A 20994-nucleotide genomic window follows, 5' to 3' on the forward strand; every position below is an offset into this window, starting at 1 on the left:
ACGCCTTTAATCCTGTCCAACATTTCAGGAATATGCAGGAGATGATATTCATTGAGTATAGTGATGTTGTTGAAATCCCAATAATTCACACAAGCCCGCAGCACTAGCAGGAGTAGATGGTCTAATAAAATCCTTGGCCAGATTCTCATCAATATTCCTTTAGATGCAGCAACTCAGGTTCAGACAGAAGAAAGATTCTCCCAAAAGATATAGGGGCAACTGGAACTAAATCTATTGGGCAATTATATGGGAGCCTGTCTCAAAATAAGTGGAAATAATGGAGAGGCTACTACATCAAACGGCAAAGTATTACCAGAGCCTAAAGTCAAAAGTAAAGTCTCCTGAGTAACTGGGCCACGCTTCATAGGACTCCCATCTGTGACAAAAGTTGTATCTGAGACTTTGCGTATGGAGGTACTCCACTGATAATTTTTTTTACCAAAGTTGAATACTGTAACAAAAGGTAAACACAGCACATGAAACAGAATTACCTTCTTTTGGGCCTCAATGAAGAATGATGTGACCACCCTTGCCACAATAAAAGTGCAAGTCCCTAAGCTCAAAAGCATAAATAGGCCCTTTAATAGCCCCTATATTCATAGGCTCTTCCTGAGATAAAGGTTCAGCAACTGAAGGGTAAGCACTGTCTGGAAATACTTGAGAGGAACATGCAACTAGAGATGCCGATCTCTCTTGGTGTCTCCCACGGGCATCTGTTAATTTGTGCCACAAGAGTTATCATAATTTCCAATCCACTAGTCTTGTTTTTATTTAATATTTCTTTTATACAGGTGGTGAGAGTCCATGCTCCATTATGCCTGGGAATTACTCTTCTCTACCACTAGGAGGGGCATTTGATTCTTCAGAGAGAGGGGTTTTCAGTCTATATTGACACAGTTTCCCCTCAGAGTACAGTGCTTGTCAGAGGGATATATCTGGGGTATGGTTTGTGATTTTTTTTTTCTTCCACCTCATGGGAATTTTCTCATAAAACTTCCATAGTTGGTCGCAGGAACTTGTCTTTTGCCTCCCTTTATGGATCTACAATATTCTCCTATTCCATATCCTCTGCTGATATGTTTCAGTACTGGTTTGGCTGTCTGCTGCTTGTTTGCTGATGGGCGAGTGTCTATTGGTAAGTATAATTTATTAAACATGTTAGACCTGTTTAGTTTTTGGCGTACTTAGCTTGTATTTTGCGCTTCGTGTTAGCGACCATCCCTTTAGTCTTTCTATGTTTTTTTCATGTGTTGGCCACTTTACGCACTTCGGGTTAGCACACATTCATCCTCGGCTAAGCGCACATCAGGTTTTTGGCACGCTAAATTCATTATCTGCCCTTTGGATATAATGTTAATGTCTCCTGCTTTGTTTTGCAGTTTGATTTAGAGCACATAGTACCTGTGAGTTTATTTAAAAAGCTACTTAGGAGGTGATAAGTGATTGATAAGGCAGTTTTACGGACTTCTTTTTATTTGTGCCTTAGGTTGTTTCTTCAGATAACTTTAGCAGAGAGTTTGTTGTTTCTTCTTTGTGTCCTATTCCTAAGAATGCTTCAGAGAGATCTTTACATTCATTGGACATTGTTAGGACATTGCAATGTTACATTGATGATACTAATGACTTTAGACAAACTTCTGGTTTGTTCCTTAATTTTTCTGGTCCTAGGGAGGGTTAGAAAGTTTCTGCTGTTTCTTTGGCCTCTTCATTACCTGATAAATTCATTTATTTCATTGTGGTGAGAGTCCACGAGACCCCACCCTTATGTTTTTGGGGGCTTAATTTTTTTTCTTTAACACATCTCCTTTTTATGGCTTATTTTTATTCTTACCTCACTTTGCTTGGCTATACGTTAGAATGAGGTATGAGTGAGGTGGGAGGGGTTTTATAGGGTCTTGAGGTTTGGGAATCTTTACCTCCTCTTAGTGGTAGAGAAGAGTAATCCCCAGGAGTAATGGATCATGAACTCTCACCACTATGAAAGAAATTAATTTATCAGGTAAGCATAAATTATGTTTTTATGGAATAGACAGATGTACAGTTTTTAGTGAGTGCTGTGATTCTTCATTACCTGTACCTGAATTTATTTTACATCCCTGGGTAGCAGTACCAATTTCCAGTTTATCAGAATATACTGTGGTTTCTTTAAAATTTAATTTATGTTTTAAAGACTCAGGTGACAAATGTAGATAGTTTCCGTTTTAGAGCTGGTTGCCAATCTGTGTAGACTAAGTTTATTCCTGGTAATTTGCCTTTTATTGAATTTGCTGATTTGTTTTTTATTTTATTTTTAAAAGTCTTTCAGTCTGTACTTCCAATTTCCTAGGGAAAGATTTTTTCTTTCAAACCCTCATTGGGTCTGTGAGAGAGAACCAGATTTTTACTTAAAGGGACATTAAACACTTTGAGATGGTAATATAAAATAACTCAAATATCTAAAAAAATAAAATAATTTCCAATGTACTTATTTATTTTGTCACCCTTTCCTGTAATTCCATTTCAGTTCACGTTCGAAATGGAAGTACAGAACACTGTTATATTCTACACTGTCATTGGCTGCACACTCTAGTGACCTAGTTATAACTGTCCCTGATCGGCCACAGCAGAGGATGTAATCTAACATCTACATGTTATTCTCAGACAATTTTTTTTCTTTGAATGCATCATTCTATCTAGCATTTATTTAGTGTTTAATGTTCCTTTAAGGATAAATCCATGTCTTCACATTCTCTAAGTAGGAATATATGTAAATCACCAATGCATGGCACAATTCTTTTTTTTCTTGTGCCTATGTATGATAGTCTTTTTTTTTTTGTTCACTCTCAAATAGCTTCTTTCTTGACTATACATTAGCTGACTCAAGTAGGAAGGTTTATATGTAGCGATGGGATCTACCTCCTCAGACTTTTGGGTGGAACTTTTTCCTACTCCAGTGGTCCAGTGTTTTCAACAGTATTAATATAGTTTTACTTTTTAAGTTTGTAGAAATGTATTGTATTGCTGCTGTTCTCCCTCATGTCTACTGTCCAGTCTCTCTCTCTTTATCTCCTAAAAGACATTTTAAGGGACATTAAACAATGTGAGATTATTACTCTAGAAACTCATTATCAGGCCTCAACTGAGGAGGTAACGTAAGAGAACAGGCTACGTAAGAGAACAGGCACTCCTTGCTCTATGGAGACTATTGCATGACATGTATTTCTTAAATAATAAACTAATTTTTAATGTATATTTTAAAAAAAATTGCATCTGCATATTATGAATAGGCTAATCTTTGCTTTGAATACATCATCATTTCAAGATAAATTAATAATTTATTTTTGGCTAGTTCTAGGAAAAACCTTTATGCTGTATATGAGTAGACTATTTACTATATATTTTTATTACACACCTTCAAGGTTACTGTTTGCCTAGCTGATTGATATTTTTTTCACACAGATGCAGCAGATGGAATTAGAGCAAATACAATATAGGGAAGCCAATCTCACAGCACTGGCTGCTATTGGGCCAAGAAGAAAGCGACCTTTGGATTCTGTGGGCCTTCAATCTGGATTGGAGGTATGTGTAGTAGTTGATTTGATATTCCTCTTACCAACCTTTGTTTTATTTTTATATTTTGTAAGAATCATAGCTTACATAAATAATTATTAGAAGAAAATTAACTGAGATCCAAACATGCAGAAAAGAAATGTAGTGTTATGATTTTGTTTTGAATAGCATGATAGAACACACTTGAAAGCATAATAATAAAAATGCACCAAAACAGGGACTTTGAAATCAGGAACAGTAACATAAACCAAATGGTATGAAGTACTAGCGAACATTGCCTTATTAAAGTAGATACACCTCTCTGAGAAGTCTTCAGGTCTTTTGCACAGATGAAAACATTGTCCACACATAATTAAATCATATTCAGAAGCTGTAAGGCATTGCTGAACATAACACAGCCTTTAAGCCAATTCTAGCATGCTCACTACTCCTGGCCATGTCTGCGTGTCTTGTTGGTGATCTTGTAATGCAGGCATCTTCACTTGTCTCTAGGGAGTCCTGCAGGTATAGATGAGATGTGGCATTCTTCTAAGTTGTACAAATCTCACCATTTGTGGCAACCTTGTTTTTAGAGCAACACTGAAGGTGCAGACAAGGTAGCAAGTGAGAATTCAGGTGATCATGACTGGATATATGTATTGTACACTTCTGTTCAGCTATACCTCTTTGTGGATAATCAAACTTCTGCAGATCAGGTTGTGTGTTCTTTATTTTGGGCCTTTGGAATTGTGGTTTAATATTTACTGCCAAACACTTTATGTTTAAAATAACTGATGATTTTTACCATAATGTGTCACTTTTGGTACTCTTTATTTTTATACAATACTGTTTTTGACCTGCGTGCATCTTATTTACCCCTTGGGAGATTACTTTTACTATCTGCAGAAATATTTTTTTCAACAGAAAGACACCATTAATTTATTGTTAATGTGCTGTTGCTATTTCTTGGGAATCAAATGCATTCGGTGGCTTCTGTCTATTAAGAGGTGATTCTCAGGATTCCTTTGATCATAACTAGGAAAATTTATTCAGTTATTGATGTTTTCTTTCCTAAGATATGGTGAGTTCACGGAATCATCAATTACTAGTGGGAATATCACTCCTGACCAGCAGGAGGAGGCAAAGAGCACTACAGCAAAGCTGCTATATATGTCACTTGTCTTACCCATAGTCTCCAGTCATTCTCTTTGCCTGTGCTGCAAGGAGGAGGTGAAGTTTTGTGTCTGATCTGCAATCAAGTTTTTGTGTTTTTAGTGTCTGATCTACAATCAAGATTTTGTCATTTTAAAAGCAGAGTAGGTTTACTCTGATTTTTCTGAAGGGTCTAGCCTTAGCCCATGTCAGTCTCTTGAGTAGGGCAGTGGTGGCTTTTAAGCAATTGGGAACTTGTGGGGTACAATCCTCACTGCGTTTTCCCAAAACATTTTGCTGCCCTATTTAGATAGCCTGAGTAAGTTTACTCAGTCTTTCTGTATTTCCACAGGTCCATGTGTGGGAATGCATCCTCTCAAACCAGATGAGCTGTCCTGCTGCCAGACAGATGAATATTAAGCTAAGTGACAATTTTATTTTTCTATTTAATAGGGAAGAATTTGGCACTTATTCAGCTGAAACGCTGCAGGGGGACGTATTTTATTATTCCTGTCAGAGTGCAGGTTTTTATGGCAGTTTTTGCAGGCACTGCTAGTGTGAGGATTGATGGCTCAATGGGGTTCCGTTTTTTTAACGGATTATGTACTTTTCTTTCATGTAATTGGCAAGAGTCCATATCTAGTGACGTATGGGATATACAATCCTACAAGAAAGGGGCAAAGTTTCCCAAACCTCAAAATGCCTATAAATACACCCCTCACCACACCTACAATTCAGTTTTACAAACTTTGCCTCCTATGGAGGTGGTGAAGTAAGTTTGTGCTTGATTTTTATGATTTCTTCTGTGATAAGCGCTTTTAAGCATTCTGAAGCTCAATTCCTCTCAGAGTATAATGTTTGTCAGAGGGATGTGAAGAGAGCATCGCCTATTTGATTTTATGGTTTTCCTTGTGGGAAATCTTTTTCAAGGGTTCTCTGTTATCGGTCGTCGGGATCCATCTCCTACCTCCCTTTTCAGATCGACGATATACTCTTATATACCATTACCTCTGCTGATAACTTTCAGTACTGGTTTGGCTATCTGATCTATGTGGATGGGTGTCTTTCGGTAAGTATGTATTATTATAAAGTTTTACATATATGTATTTTACTTATATTTGCCATGAGTCAGGTCTATGTGTATTTCCCTTTGCAGTCCAGCAGTTTCGTTTTGGGAATCATGTTTTAGGAAGTTTGTCTTACTTGGGATATATAAAAAGAAATTCCTGAGAAGGAAAAAACTTAAAAGGATGCGCTTGGAACACAGGTTATCAAAGTAGGACCTAACACTTTATGATTGGGTTTGTACCCGTATGCATAAATAAAAAAATATAAACAGCACAGTGTTTGGTATGTGTGAAAAATTAATAATATTAGTGATACATTGAAATAATCAGATATCACAGATAAACAATGATATTTGTGGCGATGAGTAAAATATATAAAAAGTACTTATCAATGTCCCAAAAAATGCTGTGATGTAAAAAATAAGTGTCCAATCCTAATATGTTGAACTGTGATGTGTTCAGGTGTTTGGCGTGCTCCTCTTGTGTCCCGCGGTGCGATGGGTCAGGTTGTCTAGAATGGAAGATAAACAAGGGGCGCCAACATAGTGTGAATCGTTAAAACAACAAATATAAAAGTGATGTGCAAAAAACTACTCACAAGGAAAGTTGCACCTTAAATGAATAAGGTGCGATAAAGGTGAGCTGCAAGCTGATAGGTGTTCTCCTGCTGCACTCACGCCACCGAGACTTTTCTCCAAAACTGACAGTGTCAGTGTATGAAAGGTTCCGTGGTAAAAGTCCTGTTTCAAAAACAAGTGGATCGTGGAAAGAAGCAAAAATACCGGGTCGTGGTATAAAACAAACAGTATTTATTTTGCAACGTATTTGCAACAGTATTTATTTTGCAACGCGTTACTGTTTGTTTTATACCACAACCCGGTATTTTTGCTTCTTTCCACGATCCACTTGTTTTTGAAACAGGACTTTTACCACGGAACCTTTCATACACTGACACTGTCAGTTTTGGAGAAAAGTCTCGGTGGCGTGAGTGCAGCAGGAGATCACCTATCAGCTTGCAGCTCACCTGGTCCGGCCATTGGCCCTAAAAAACGTGGGTGCTACTTTCTAGACGCCTATCTGAATTCCACAGGTCCTCTGGGTGAGACCTCCAGCGTACTGACTGCTGGAATTTGAATGTCAGCCTGCTTTATCGCACCTTATTCATTTAAGGTGCCACTTTCCTTGTGAGTAGTTTTTTGCACATCACTTTTATATTTGTTGTTTTAACGATTCACACTATGTTGGCGCCCCTTGTTTATCTTCGATTACTTGTGATATAGTCTTTTTTTCAATTTGACTTGTTTTTTCTTTGGAAAACTTGTGGGCAAATTAGGCTTGCGAGGGCGCAAAATGCTGTTATTTATTGCATGGTTCTTGGCGCACGAATGTGTGTCTGTCATGACGCAAGTTCGTCATTTCCTGCGTCTTAGTCGATGCTAGGTTGTTTGGTGTGAAATTGTGTTTGTTATGACGCGAGTTACATCATTTCTGGATGTTTGTTGGCGGCAAAAAATTTCTCAACTTCCTTGTGTGTCATACTTGGCGCCAAAAAATCTAGTTTTATTTTGCCTCACTTCCTATATGCTCCTTGACTTCTTTATGTTCAGAGGGCTATGCTATTTTCTTTCTTTTTTTGCCAATTTTAGCATTTTTTTCCCATTCCTGAAACTGCTATATGTGGAAATAAGATATTTCTGTTTAATGTTATTTTTTTTTTTTACATTTTACAAGATGTCTCAATCTGATCCTGTCTCAGAAGCTGCTGTAGGAACCATGCTGCCTGAACACAGTTCTACCAAAGCTAAGTGTATCTGTTGTTAGCTAGTGGAGATTATATCTCCAGCTGTAGTATGTAACAGTTGTCATGATAAGCTTTTGCATGCAGAAAAGGTTTCTATTAGTGCTAGTACAGTATCTATTGTTCCTTCAACATTTAAAGTACATGATATCCCTGTTGATATGAAAAATTATTTTGCTGAGGCGATACAGAAGGCTATGGCTGCTATACTGCCTTCAAATAAACGTAAAAGGTATTTAAAACTTCTCATAATACTGATGAAATTTGTAATGATCAGCAACATGCTTATATATCCTCCTCTGATGAGGATCTCTCTGACTCAGAAGATCCTACTTCAGACATTGACAGTGATAAATCATCTTATCTTTTTAAGACTGAGTATATTCGTTCTTTGTTGAAAGAAGTGTTAATAACTTTGGATATTGAGGAGTCTGGTCCTCTTGATAATAAATCCAGTAAATGTTTAAATTCTGTCTATAAACCTCATGTGACTACTGCTGAGGTTTTTCCTGTTCCTGATGCTATTTCTGATGAAATTGCTAAGGAATGGTCTAAGCCTGGTTCTTCTTTTGTTCCTTCTTCAAGGTTTAAAAAGTTGTATCCTTTGCCAGGGGCTAAATTAGAGTTTGGGGGAAAATTCCATAAGGTTGATGGGGCTTTTTCTACTCTTGCTAAACGTTCTACTATTCCTTTGGAAGATAGTACCTCTTTTAAGGATCCTTTAGATAGGAAGATTGAATCTTATCTAGGGAAAGCTTATTTGCATTCTGGCTATATGCTCAGACCTGCCATTTCTGACCTGCATCAAATTTTTGGTTGGATAGCTTAGCACAGGATTTGCATAGCATTGTTCGTTTGCTTCAACATGCTAATCATTTTATCTGTGATGCTATTTTTGATAAAAAAAAAAATTGAAAAAAACCCAGACCGGCACCACTGATAGAGTATAAAAACATCATTTTATTGTCACATAGTTAAAAAAGGTAAGCACACCACTGGGAAAAAAGGGCTATCATACCAAACAGTTGAAAGCTCCAGTTAAAAGGTTAAGCAGCTACAACCTGGGCCCGATGACGTCACTGACGCATTTCAGGTATCAACCCGTAGTCATAGTTACCGCCATGGGGTCCAGGTAACCTTAAATAGCTAGCTCTCAGGTGTAGGCTGTTAATTCAGTATTTCAATATTAACCCTTTAACTGCAAACTTTATTAGCCAAATTTAATTTAGTCTGGATCTATACATTTCCTTCGTATATATTTTAACAGCGCTGTTAAAATATATACGAAGGAAATGTATAGATCCAGACTAAATTAAATTTGGCTAATAAAGTTTGCACTTTGAGAATCGGTTAGCTTTTTGTTTATAAGTTATGTAAAAATGTAAAAATGAAAACGAGTAAGGAGTGTGTTCTCCGTTTTATGTGCTTTATGCATATCATTAATAATAAGCCCAGTATGAGATGTGCTAAAAGTAAAAGTGTTAAAGGGTTAATATTTAAATACTGAATTAACAGCCTACACCTGAGAGCTAGCTATTTAAGGTTACCTGGACCCCATGGCGGTAACTATGACTATGGGTTGATACCTGAAACGCGTCAGTGATGTCACCGGGCCCAGGTTGTAGCTGCTTAACCTTTTAACTGGAGCTTTCAACTGTTTGGTATGATAGCCCTTTTTTCCCAGTGGTGTGCTTACCTTTTTTAAGTATGTGAAAATAAAATGATGTTTTTATACTCTATCAGTGGTGCCGGTCTGGTTTTTTTTTCATTTTTTTCTTGGATTTACATTAAGGCACCTACAGGGCACACTGTGAGTATATCTATTTCTCCAACATTGGTGTGTCCGGTCCACGGCGTCATCCTTACTTGTGGGATATCTCTTCCCCAACAGGAAATGGCAAAGAGTCCCAGCAAAGCTGGCCATATAGTCCCTCCTAGGCTCCGCCCACCCCAGTCATTCTCTTTGCCGTTGCACAGGCAACATCTCCACGGAGATGGTTAAGAGTTTTTAGGTGTTTAAATGTAGTTTTTATTCTTCTATCAAGTGTTTGTTATTTTAAAATAGTGCTGGTATGTACTATTTACTCTGAAACAGAAAAGGATGAAGATTTCTGTTTGTGAGAGGAAGATGATTTTAGCAGACAGTAACTAAAATCGATTGCTGTTTCCACATAGGACTGTTGAGATGAAGTAACTTCAGTTGGGGGAAACAGTTAGCAGACTTTTCTGCTTAAGGTATGACTAGCCATATTTCTAACAAGACCATGTAATGCTGGAAGGCTGTCATTTCCCCTCATGGGGACCGGTAAGCCATTTTCTTAGTCAAACAAACAGAATAAAGGGCTTAATATGGGCTAAAAAACTGGTAGACATTTTTATGGGCTAAATCGATTGCTTTATTTGGGCATTTTATTCATATTTATGCTGACAATTCGCATTTATAAACTTGGGGAACGTTTATTAAACGGCAGACACTATGTTAGACACCTTTTCCAGTCAGGGGGCCTTCCTAGTTGTAGACTGAGCCTCATTTTCGTGCCATTACTGCGCAGTTGTTTTTTGAGAATAGGGCATGCAGATGCATGTGTGAGGATCTGAAATTTGCTGGAAAAGCTTCTAGAAGGCGTCAATTGGTATCGTATTCCCCTCTGGGCTTGGTTAGGTCTCAGCAAAGGCTATAGCTGGGACTGTATAGGGGTTAAATTTGTAAACGGCTCCGGTTCCGTTATTTTAAGGGTTAAAGCTCTGAAATTTGGTGTGCAATACTCTTAATGCTTTAAGACACTGTGGTGGTAATTTTTGAACAATTCCTTCATACTTTTTCACATATTCAGTAATAAAGTGTTTTCTGTTTAAAATTTAAAGAGACAGTAACGGTTTTGTTTTAAAACGTTTTTTGTGCTTTGTAAACAAGTTTAAGCCTGTTTAACATGTCTGTGCCTTCGGATAAGCTATGTTCTATATGTATGAAAGCCAATGTGTCTCCCCATTTAAATTTATGTGATAATTGTGCCATAGCGTCCAAACAAAGTAAGGACAGTACTGCCACAGATAATGAAATTGCCCAAGATGATTCCTCAGATGAGGGGAGTAAACATGATACTACATCATCTCCTACTGTGTCTACACCAGTTTTGCCCACACAGGAGGCCCCTAGTACATCTAGTGCGCCAATGCTTATTACCATGCAACAATTAACGGCTGTAATGGATAACTCCATAGCAAATATTTTATCCAAAATGCCTACTTATCAGAGAAAGCGCGATTGCTCTGTTTTAAACACTGAAGAGCAGGAGGGCGCTGATGATAATTGTTCTGTCATACCCTCACACCAATCTGAAGGGGCCATGAGGGAGGTTTTGTCAGATGGGGAAATTTCAGATTCAGGAAAAATTTCTCAACAAGCTGAACCTGATGTTGTGACATTTAAATTTAAATTAGAACATCTCCGCGCACTGCTTAAGGAGGTGTTATCTACTCTGGATGATTGTGACAACTTGGTCATTCCAGAGAAATTATGCAAGATGGACAAGTTCCTAGAGGTTCCGGTGCACCCCGACGCTTTTCCTATACCCAAGCGGGAGGCGGACATAGTAAATAAGGAGTGGGAAAAGCCCGGCATAACTTTTGTTCCCCCCCCCCCTATATTTAAGAAATTATTTCCTATGGTCGACCCCAGAAAGGACTTATGGCAGACAGTCCCTAAGGTCGAGGGGGCAGTTTCTACTCTAAACAAACGCACTACTATTCCTATCGAAGATAGTTGTGCTTTCAAAGATCCTATGGATAAAAAATTGGAGGGTTTGCTTAAAAAGATTTTTGTACAGCAAGGTTACCTTCTACAACCCATTTTGTGCATTGTTCCTGTCACTACAGCAGCGTGGTTCTGGTTCGAGGAACTAGAAAACTCGCTTAGTAGAGAGACTCCATATGAGGAGGTTATGGACAGAGTTCACGCACTTAAGTTGGCTAACTCTTTTATTTTAGATGCCGCTTTGCAATTAGCTAGATTAGCGGCGAAAAATTCAGGGTTTGCTATCGTGGCGCGCAGAGCGCTTTGGCTAAAGTCTTGGTCAGCGGATGTGTCATCCAAGACAAAATTGCTTAACATCCCTTTTCAAAGGTAAAACTCTATTTGGACCAAAATTGAAAGAGATTATTTCAGACATCACTGGGGGAAAGGGCCACGCCCTTCCACAAGATAGGCCTTTCAAGGCCAAGAATAAGTCTAATTTTCGTTCCTTTCGCAATTTCAGGAACGGACTGGCCTCTAATTCTGCATCCTCTAAGCAAGAGGGTAATGCCTCACAACCCAAACCAGCCTGGAAACCGATGCAAGGCTGGAACAAGGGTAAGCAGGCCGAGAAGCCTGCCGCTGCTAACAAAACAGCATGAAGGAGTAGCCCCCGATCCGGGACCGGATCTAGTGGGGGGCAGACTCTCTCTCTTTGCTCAGGCTTGGGCAAGAGATGTTCAGGATCCCTGGGCGCTAGAAATTGTTTCTCAGGGTTATCTCCTGGAATTCAGGGAACTACCCCCAAGGGGAAGGTTCCACATGTCTCACTTATCCTCAAACCAAATAAAGAGACAGGCGTTCTTACATTGTGTAGAAGACCTGTTAAAGATGGGAGTGATACACCCAGTTCCAATAAAGGAACAAGGAATGGGATTTTATTCCAATCTGTTCGTAGTTCCCAAAAAAGAGGGAACTTTCAGACCAATTTTGGATTTGAAGATCCTAAACAAATTTCTCAGGGTACCATCTTTCAAGATGGAAACCATTCGAACGATTCTACCCACTATCCAGGAAAGTCAATTTATGACTACCGTAGATCTAAAGGATGCGTACCTACATATTCCTATCCACAAAGAACATCATCAGTTCCTAAGGTTCGCTTTTCTAGACAAGCATTACCAGTTTGTGGCCCTCCCATTCGGGTTAGCCACTGCTCCAAGGATTTTCACAAAGGTACTAGGATCCCTTCTAGCGGTTCTAAGACCGAGGGGCATTGCAGTAGTACCTTACTTGGACGACATTCTAATACAAGCGTCGTCCCTGTCAAAAGCAAAGGCTCATACAGACATCGTTCTGGCCTTTCTCAGATCACACGGATGGAAGGTGAACATAGAAAAAAGTTCTCTGTCTCCGTCGACAAGAGTTCCCTTCTTGGGAACAATAATAGATTCCTTAGAAATTAAGATTTTTCTGACAGAGGTCAGAAAGTCAAAACTTCTAAGCACTTGTCAAGTTCTTCATTCTGTTCCTCGTCCTTCCATAGCGCAGTGCATGGAAGTAGTAGGGTTGATGGTTGCAGCAATGGACATAGTTCCTTTTGCACAAATTCATCTAAGACCATTACAACTGTGCATGCTCAAACAGTGGAATGGGGACTATACAGACTTGTCTCCAATGATTCAAGTAGATCAGAAGACCAGAGATTCACTCCGTTGGTGGCTGACCCTGGACCATCTGTCCCAGGGAATGAGCTTCCGCAGACCAGAGTGGGTCATTGTCACGACCGACGCCAGTCTAGTGGGCTGGGGCGCGGTCTGGGAATCCCTGAAAGCTCAGGGTCTATGGTCTCGGGAAGAGTCTCTTCTCCCGATAAACATTCTGGAACTGAGAGCGATATTCAATGCTCTCAGGGCTTGGCCTCAACTAGCCAAGACCAGATTCATAAGGTTCCAATCAGACAACATGACGACTGTTGCGTATATCAATCATCAGGGGGGAACAAGGAGTTCCCTGGCGATGAAAGAAGTGACCAAAATAATTCAATGGGCGGAGGATCACTCCTGCCACCTGTCTGCGATCCACATCCCAGGTGTGGAAAACTGGGAGGCGGATTTTCTGAGTCGTCAGACATTCCATCCGGGGGAGTGGGAACTCCATCCGGAGATCTTTGCCCAAATAACTCAATTATGGGGCATTCCAGACATGGATCTGATGGCGTCTCGTCAGAACTTCAAGGTTCCTTGCTACAGGTCCAGATCCAGGGATCCCAAGGCGACTCTAGTAGATGCACTAGTAGCACCTTGGACCTTCAACCTAGCTTATGTATTTCCACCGTTTCCTCTCATTCCCAGGCTGGTAGCCAGGATCAATCAGGAGAGGGCCTTGGTAATCTTGATAGCTCCTGCGTGGCCACGCAGGACTTGGTATGCAGACCTGGTGAATATGTCATCGGTTCCACCATGGAAGCTACCTTTGAGACAGGACCTTCTTGTTCAGGGTCTATTCGAACATCCAAATCTGGTATCCCTCCAGCTGACGGCTTGGAGATTGAACGCTTGATTCTATCGAAGCGTGGGTTTTCAGATTCTGTGATAGATACTCTGGTTCAGGCCAGAAAACCGGTAACTAGAAAGATTTACCATAAAATATGGAAAAGATATATCTGTTGGTGTGAATCCAAAGGATTCCCATGGAATAAGATAAAAATTCTTAAGATTCTCTCCTTTCTACAAGAAGGTTTGGAGAAAGGATTATCTGCAAGTTCTCTAAAGGGACAGATCTCTGCTTTATCTGTCTTACTACACAAAATACTGGCAGCTGTGCCATATGTTCAAGCATTTGTTCAGGCTCTGGTTAGGATCAAGCCTGTTTACAGACCTTTGACTCCTCCCTGGAGTCTAAATCTAGTTCTTTCAGTTCTTCAAGGGGTTCCGTTTGAACATTTTTGATTCCATAGATATTAAGTTACTTTCCTGGAAAGTTTTGTTTTTGGTTGCAATTTCTTCTTCTAGAAGAGTTTCAGAGTTATCTGCTCTGCAGTGTTCTCCGCCCTATCTGGTGTTCCATGCAGATAAGGTGGTTTTGCGTACTAAGCCTGGTTTTCTTCCTAAGGTTGTTTCTAACAAAAATATTAACCAGGAGATAGTTGTGCCTTCTTTATGTCCGAATCCAGTTTCAAAGAAGGAACGTTTTTTACACAATTTGGACGTAGTCCGTGCTCTAAAATTCTATTTAGAGGCTACAAAAGATTTCAGACAAACATCTTCCTTGTTTGTTGTTTATTCTGGTAAAAGGAGAGGTCAAAAAGCGACTTCTACCTCTCTTTCCTTTTGGCTTAAAAGCATCATCCGATTGGCTTATGAGACTGCCGGACGGCAGCCTCCTGAAAGAATCACAGCTCACTCCACTAGGGCTGTGGCTTCCACATGGGCCTTCAAGAACGAGGCTTCTGTTGACCAGATATGTAAGGCAGCGACTTGGTCTTCACTGCACACTTTTGCCAAATTTTACAAATTTGATACTTTTGCTTCTTCGGAGGCTATTTTTGGGAGAAAGGTTTTGCAAGCTTTAGTGCCTTCCGTTTAGGTAACCTGATTTGCTCCCTCCCTTCATCCGTGTCCTAAAGCTTTGGTATTGGTTCCCACAAGTAAGGATGACGCCGTGGACCGGACACACCAATGTTGGAGAAAACAGAATTTATGCTTACCTGATAAATTACTTTCTCCAACGGTGTGTCCGGTCCACGGCCCGCCCTGGTTTTTTAATCAGGTCTGATGAATTATTTTCTCTAACTACAGTCACCACGGTACCATATGGTTTCTCCTATATATATTTCCTCCTGTCCGTCGGTCGAATTACTGGGGTGGGCGGAGCCTAGGAGGGACTATATGGCCAGCTTTGCTGGGACTCTTTGCCATTTCCTGTTGGGGAAGAGATATCCCACAAGTAAGGATGACGCCGTGGACCGGACACACCGTTGGAGAAAGTAATTTATCAGGTAAGCATAAATTCTGTTACTTATATCAAAGGCGAAAGCAAAGATCCGTTTTTCCCAGCTCCACACAGCTGGGACTCATTACAAACAGAAGACAGAGAGAGGCACTGAAGGAACGTCAACTACACAATAAGGCGCAAACGTGAGTGATCAGCAGGACTGGTTTATCTTCCCGAAGTAAGTGACTATCAAACTATTGGATTGTATCACACTAAATATTCGAAGCTTTATGATTGGGAACTGTATCAGCAAATATAGGCTGTCACATGTGTTGTACGCTCATTTAAATTGTGTATTATAATTTTACGGCTCTGCTATCTGGATAAAGAGTGTTTGGATCCTTGCTATTATATCATATAGTGCTTATATGTGTTTCAATTTTGGGGAGAGAGAGGAGTAGTTTGCATGCTATTTTTGATATCTTCAAGATTAATGTTAAATCTATGTCTTTGGCTATTTTAGCTAGAAGAGCTTTATGGCTCAAATCATGGAATGCTGAAATGGTTTCTAAATCTAGGTTACTATCTCTAACATTCCAGGGTAATAATTTGTTTGGTTCCCAGTTGGATTCTATTATTTACACTATTACTGGGGGGAAGGGAGTTTTTTTGCCTCAAGATAAAGTCTAAAGGCAAATCTAAAGCTTCTAATCGGTTTTGTTCCTTTCGTCAGAATAGAGAACAGAAAACCTCTCCTTCCCCTAAAGACTCTGGCTCCAATTGGAAGCCATCCTCGAGTTGGAATAAATCCAAGCCTTACAAGAAACCAAAGCCAGCCTCCAAGACTGCATGAAGGTGCTGCCCTCAATCCAATTATTTCAAGACGTTTTGGCAGGTTCCATTCAGAATCATTGGATTCAGAATATTGTCTCTCAGGGGTAATCGAATAGGTTTCAGAATAAGACCTCCTGTAAGAAGATTTTTTTTTCTCTCACGTTTCAACAAATCCTGTGTAAGCTCAGGCTTTTCTGAAGTGTGTTTCAGATCTAGAGCTTTCAGGAGTGATTGTACCAGTTCCAATACTGGAGCATAGTCTTGGTTTTTATTCAAATCTATCAATTATCCCAAAGAAGGAAAATTCTTTCAGACCACTTTTAAGATGGTGACTAAGGGCTATTCTGCCTTTTTTTCAGCAAGGTCATTACATACCCTCAATAGATTTACAGGATGCGTATCTTCATATTCCGAATAATCCAGATCACCATCGGTTTATGAGATTCTTTTTTCTAGACAAGCATTACCAGTTTGTTGCTGTTCCATTTGGCCTAGCAACAGCTCCAAGAATCTTTTTGAAGGTTCTCGGTGCCCTTCTATCTGTAATCAGAGAGCAGGGTATTGCAGTGTTTCCTTATTTGGACAATATCTTGGTACTGGCTCAATCTTTTCATTTAGCAGAATCTCACACAAATCAACTTGTGTTGTTTCTTCAGACATGATTGGAGGATCAATTTACCAAAGAGTTCCTTGATTCCGCAGACAAGGGTCACCTTTTTAGGTTTCCAGATAGATTCAGTGTCCTTAACAGACAAGAGACAAATGAAATTGGTTTCTGCTTGTCGAAATATTCAGTCTCGATCATTCCCTTCAGTGGCTAGGTGCATGGAAGTTTTAGGTCTCATGACTGCAGCATCGGACGCGACCCCCTTTACTCGTTTTCATATGAGACCTCTGCAACTTTGCATGCTGAATCAATGGTGCAGGGATTATACTCTGATATCACAGTTGATATACTTAAATCCCAACATTTAACTCTCTCTGTCCTAGTGGTTAGTCCATCATCGGATTATTCAAGGGGCCTCTTTTGTTCGTCCTGCCTGGACTGTAATTTCAACAGATGCAAGTCTCACAGTTGGGGAGCTGTCTGGGGGTCTCTGACAGCACAAGGAGTTTGAAATCCTCAAGAGGCGAGGTTACTAATCAAGATTTTAGAACTCTGTGCTATTTTCAGGGCTCTTCAGGCTTGGCCGCTATTAAGAGAGAATTAGTCATTCATTTTCAGACAGACAATATCGTGACATATGTCAATCATCAAGGGGGGACTCGCGGTCCTTTAGCGATGAAAGAAGTATATTGGATACTTTCTTGGGCGGAATCCAACTCCTGTCTAATTTTTGCAATACATATCCCAAGTGTAGACAATTGGGAAGCGGATTATCTCAGTCGTCAGTCTTTACATCCAGGGGAGTGGTCTCTCCATCCAGATGTATTTTGTCAGATTGTACAGATGTGGGGTCTCCCCGAAATAGATCTGATGGCTTCCCATCTAAACAAGAAGCTTCCAAGGTACCTTTCCAGGTCCAGGGATCCTCAGGCGGAGATGGTGGATGCGTTAGCAGTTTCTTGGTTTTACCAACCTGCTTAAATTTTTCCGCCTCTAGTTCTTCTTCCAAGGGTGATCTCCAAGATCATATTGGAACAATCACATGTGTTTCTGATAGCACCAGCATGGCCTCACAGGTTTTGGTATGCAGATCTTGTCCGGATGTCCAGTTGCCAACCTTGGCCACTTCCTTTAAGGCCGGACCTTCTGTCTCAAGGGCCGTTTTTCCATCAGGATCTCTAATTGCTAAATTTGAAGGTATGGGAATAGAACGCTTAGTACTAAGTCATAGAGGTTTCTCTGACTCATTGATTAATACTATGCTACAGTCTTGTAAGTCTGTTTCAAGGAAGATTTATTATCACGTTTCGAAAAACCTATATTTCATGGTGTTTTTCTCATAAATTCTCTTGGCATTCTTTTAGGATTCCTAGAAATTTACCATTTCTTCAGGATGGTTTGGATAAAGGTTTGTCTGCAAGTACATTGAAGGGACAAATATCTGTTCTTTCTCTTTTATTTCATAGAAAGATTGCTAAACTTCTTGACATTCACTGTGTTTTTCAGGATTTGGTTCGTATCAAGACTATTGTTAAATCAATCTCTCCTCCTTGGAGTCTTAATTTGGTTTTGAAGGCTTTACAGGCTCCTCCTTTTGAGCCAATGCAATCTTTGGATATTAAACTACTTTCTTGGAAAGTGTTGTTTCTTTTGGCTATCTCTTCAGCTAGAAGAGTTTCTGAATTATCTGCTCTCTCTTGTGAGTCTCCTTTTCTGATTTTCCATCAGGATAAGGCTGTTCTGCGGACTTCGTTTACATTTCTTCCTAAGGTTGTGAATTCTAACAACATTAGTAGGGAAATTGTTGTTCCTTCATTGTGTCCTAATCCCAAGAATTCTCTTAAAATATCTTTACATTCTTTGGATGTTGTAAGAGCTTTGAAATTATATCTCAATGCTACCAAAGATTTCAGGAAGACTTCTAGCCTATTTGTTGTTTTTTCTGGTCCTAGGCAAGGTCAGAAAGCCTATGCCCAATTATTTGGCATCTTGGTTAAAGCTTTTGATTCACAAGGCTTATTTCCATCTTAAGGGGAGGAGAGTCCATGGCTTCATTCATTACTTGTGGGAATTAAGAACCTGGCCACCAGGAGGAGGCAAAGACACCCTAGTCAAAGGCTTAAATTTCTCCCCCACTCCCCTCATCCCCCATTCATTCTTTGCCTTTTGTCACAGGAGGTGGCAGAGAGGTGCCGGAAAATCAGAGGTCTCTTATGAGGGGTGCTACCCTTTGCTATGGGACAGGAGTTTAAGTAACCCTTTAAGCTTCTCGGTTGAGGTCCTGGGTGAACATTAGAGCCTGGAGATGCAGAGGGAACTTCCCTTTGCGACACCATCCCGACTCATATTAACAGCTCCTACTGCAATCGGCGTTGACGAGTTTCGCAGATTGCGTTCTTCTCTCAAGTCCATGTCATGAGCGCAGCTACCACCTGTCACACTTGAAGGGCAGTGTTCCTGTTAAACGGCGTAGATTCTGGTAAAATTGTTTCATGTTTTATATCATGATAAAACATCAATTTTATTCCATATCGTTAAAAATGTATACAGGACAGCAGTATTGTGGTAAAGTACTAAAATCGTAAAAAAACATTTCCTTGTTTTGGAGGCAGATGAAAAACTAGTTGACCTAGTAAAGGCAGGAGTGAGATGTAGCTCCAAAAAATGTCCGACCTTGGGAACTAAACTGTCTCCCACCCTCCTGAGAACAGAAGTAGATAGACCTTCCTCATGGTTGACCAGCTTAGGCATGTACCCCTGTGGTCACCACAAATGTAAACCGTGTGATTACCTAGCAAAAACTAAGCAGTTCACTTCACATATAACAGGGGAGACGTTCAAGATAATGTCCTGCTTAAACTGTATGTCTATAGAGGTTATTTACCTATTATATTGCCACACTTGTGGATTGCCTTACCTCTAGAGACATAAAATCAAGAATCAGAGAGCACTTGTCCACTATCAGTAGAGGAAAATCCAATATGTGGCATTTTAAGGACAAACACAAAGGGGATATCAACACACTACATTGGTGTTCCATTGAGAAAGTAAAAACACCAAAAAGAGGAGGCGATGTAGACAAAATACTAGCAAAGAGAGAGGCCTTCTGGATGTTTAGATTAAAAACCAGACATCCAGACGGTATGAGCTCAAGATATGACTTGATAAATTATTGAGAGTAGTCTCTTCACAGGTCTCACAGCATCCCTGCCCTAACCAAGACAGCGAACCTTATCTAAATATATATATATATATATATATATATATATATATATATATATATATATATATATATATATCTCACCAAATATCCTTCCAAGCTTCCATAAATAAATAAATCTATATAGGAGGCCTGTATTTCACATCTATTAATCTTACAGAATATTATGACATCATTATACGGGTGCCCAATTTTGACAGTTAACATTATTTCCTGCCTATGGTATATTATTTTCATGAAACTTTAGCTATTTAATAAGAGCTGTTCAGCCAGGATTTCCTATGTATTTTCACATATATATAACAATGATCATTTATTCAATATATTATGATGAGATATTATTATGGAGATAATTAGGTAGACCCACTAAATATAAATATAGTTACTAAGAGTGGAACAGGACTTCATATAAGTCTACCCCATAGTAGTCTTTTTCCTTAACAGAAAATTATATTGATGTTTGATTCTATGCAATGACAGCTTTACAATGGATATTAAATATGTGTATATACTTCTCCACTAGATAGGACCTTTATTCCTAAGCTGACATATCATTTAATATACCCACGATTGATGTTAATATACGGCCAGGTTACTAAACACTTATGCACTAATTTGTGCAGCAATGTTAATTTGCATCAGATCATACAAGGGATAAATACATATTATACACAGTGTAATAGATAGATTAATCCCCTTGACTCGTTTATCTACACACAGCTATTGGCATACCTTGAAAGGGTTAAAGAGGAGTTACCGAGATACCCAATTAGCTTTTAGAATGTGCTTTTTGAACTGCAGGGTGTCAGCATAGTATCAGGCTATGATTACGGCTTCATGCTGAAACGCGTAAGCCCCAATATGCTTTACTCTTCCTAACCCAACTTTACCACGATACTGCTGTCCTGTATACATTTTTAACGATATGAAATAAAATTGATGTTTTACCCAGCAGTGGTGCTTACTCTTCACTTTTTGCTACTGTTATTTGCCGGTAGCAAATCGCACAATTCTACGCTGGAGAATTGTGCGATCTGTGCAAACTAAGCCGCCCACGGATTGTATTGAGAGCACACACCCCCATCACTGATGTCACATACCGGTTACTGAACTTGGTGA

At 39.6% G+C, this 20994-nt stretch overlaps 1 protein-coding gene across 1 annotated transcript in view; it reads left to right on the forward strand.

The window, feature by feature from the left end:
- TAF4B (TATA-box binding protein associated factor 4b) overlaps positions 1–20994 on the forward strand; it is a 920546-nt gene that overhangs the window by 744592 nt on the left and 154960 nt on the right. Inside the window, exon 14 of the mRNA XM_053714992.1 lies at positions 3439–3558. Within this exon, the coding sequence (XP_053570967.1) occupies positions 3439–3558 (120 nt within the window). The remainder of the gene's footprint in view (positions 1–3438; positions 3559–20994) is intronic.

The sequence above is a fragment of the Bombina bombina genome, chromosome 5 (assembly GCF_027579735.1).
Source record: "Bombina bombina isolate aBomBom1 chromosome 5, aBomBom1.pri, whole genome shotgun sequence".
NCBI classification, from domain to species: domain Eukaryota; kingdom Metazoa; phylum Chordata; class Amphibia; order Anura; family Bombinatoridae; genus Bombina; species Bombina bombina.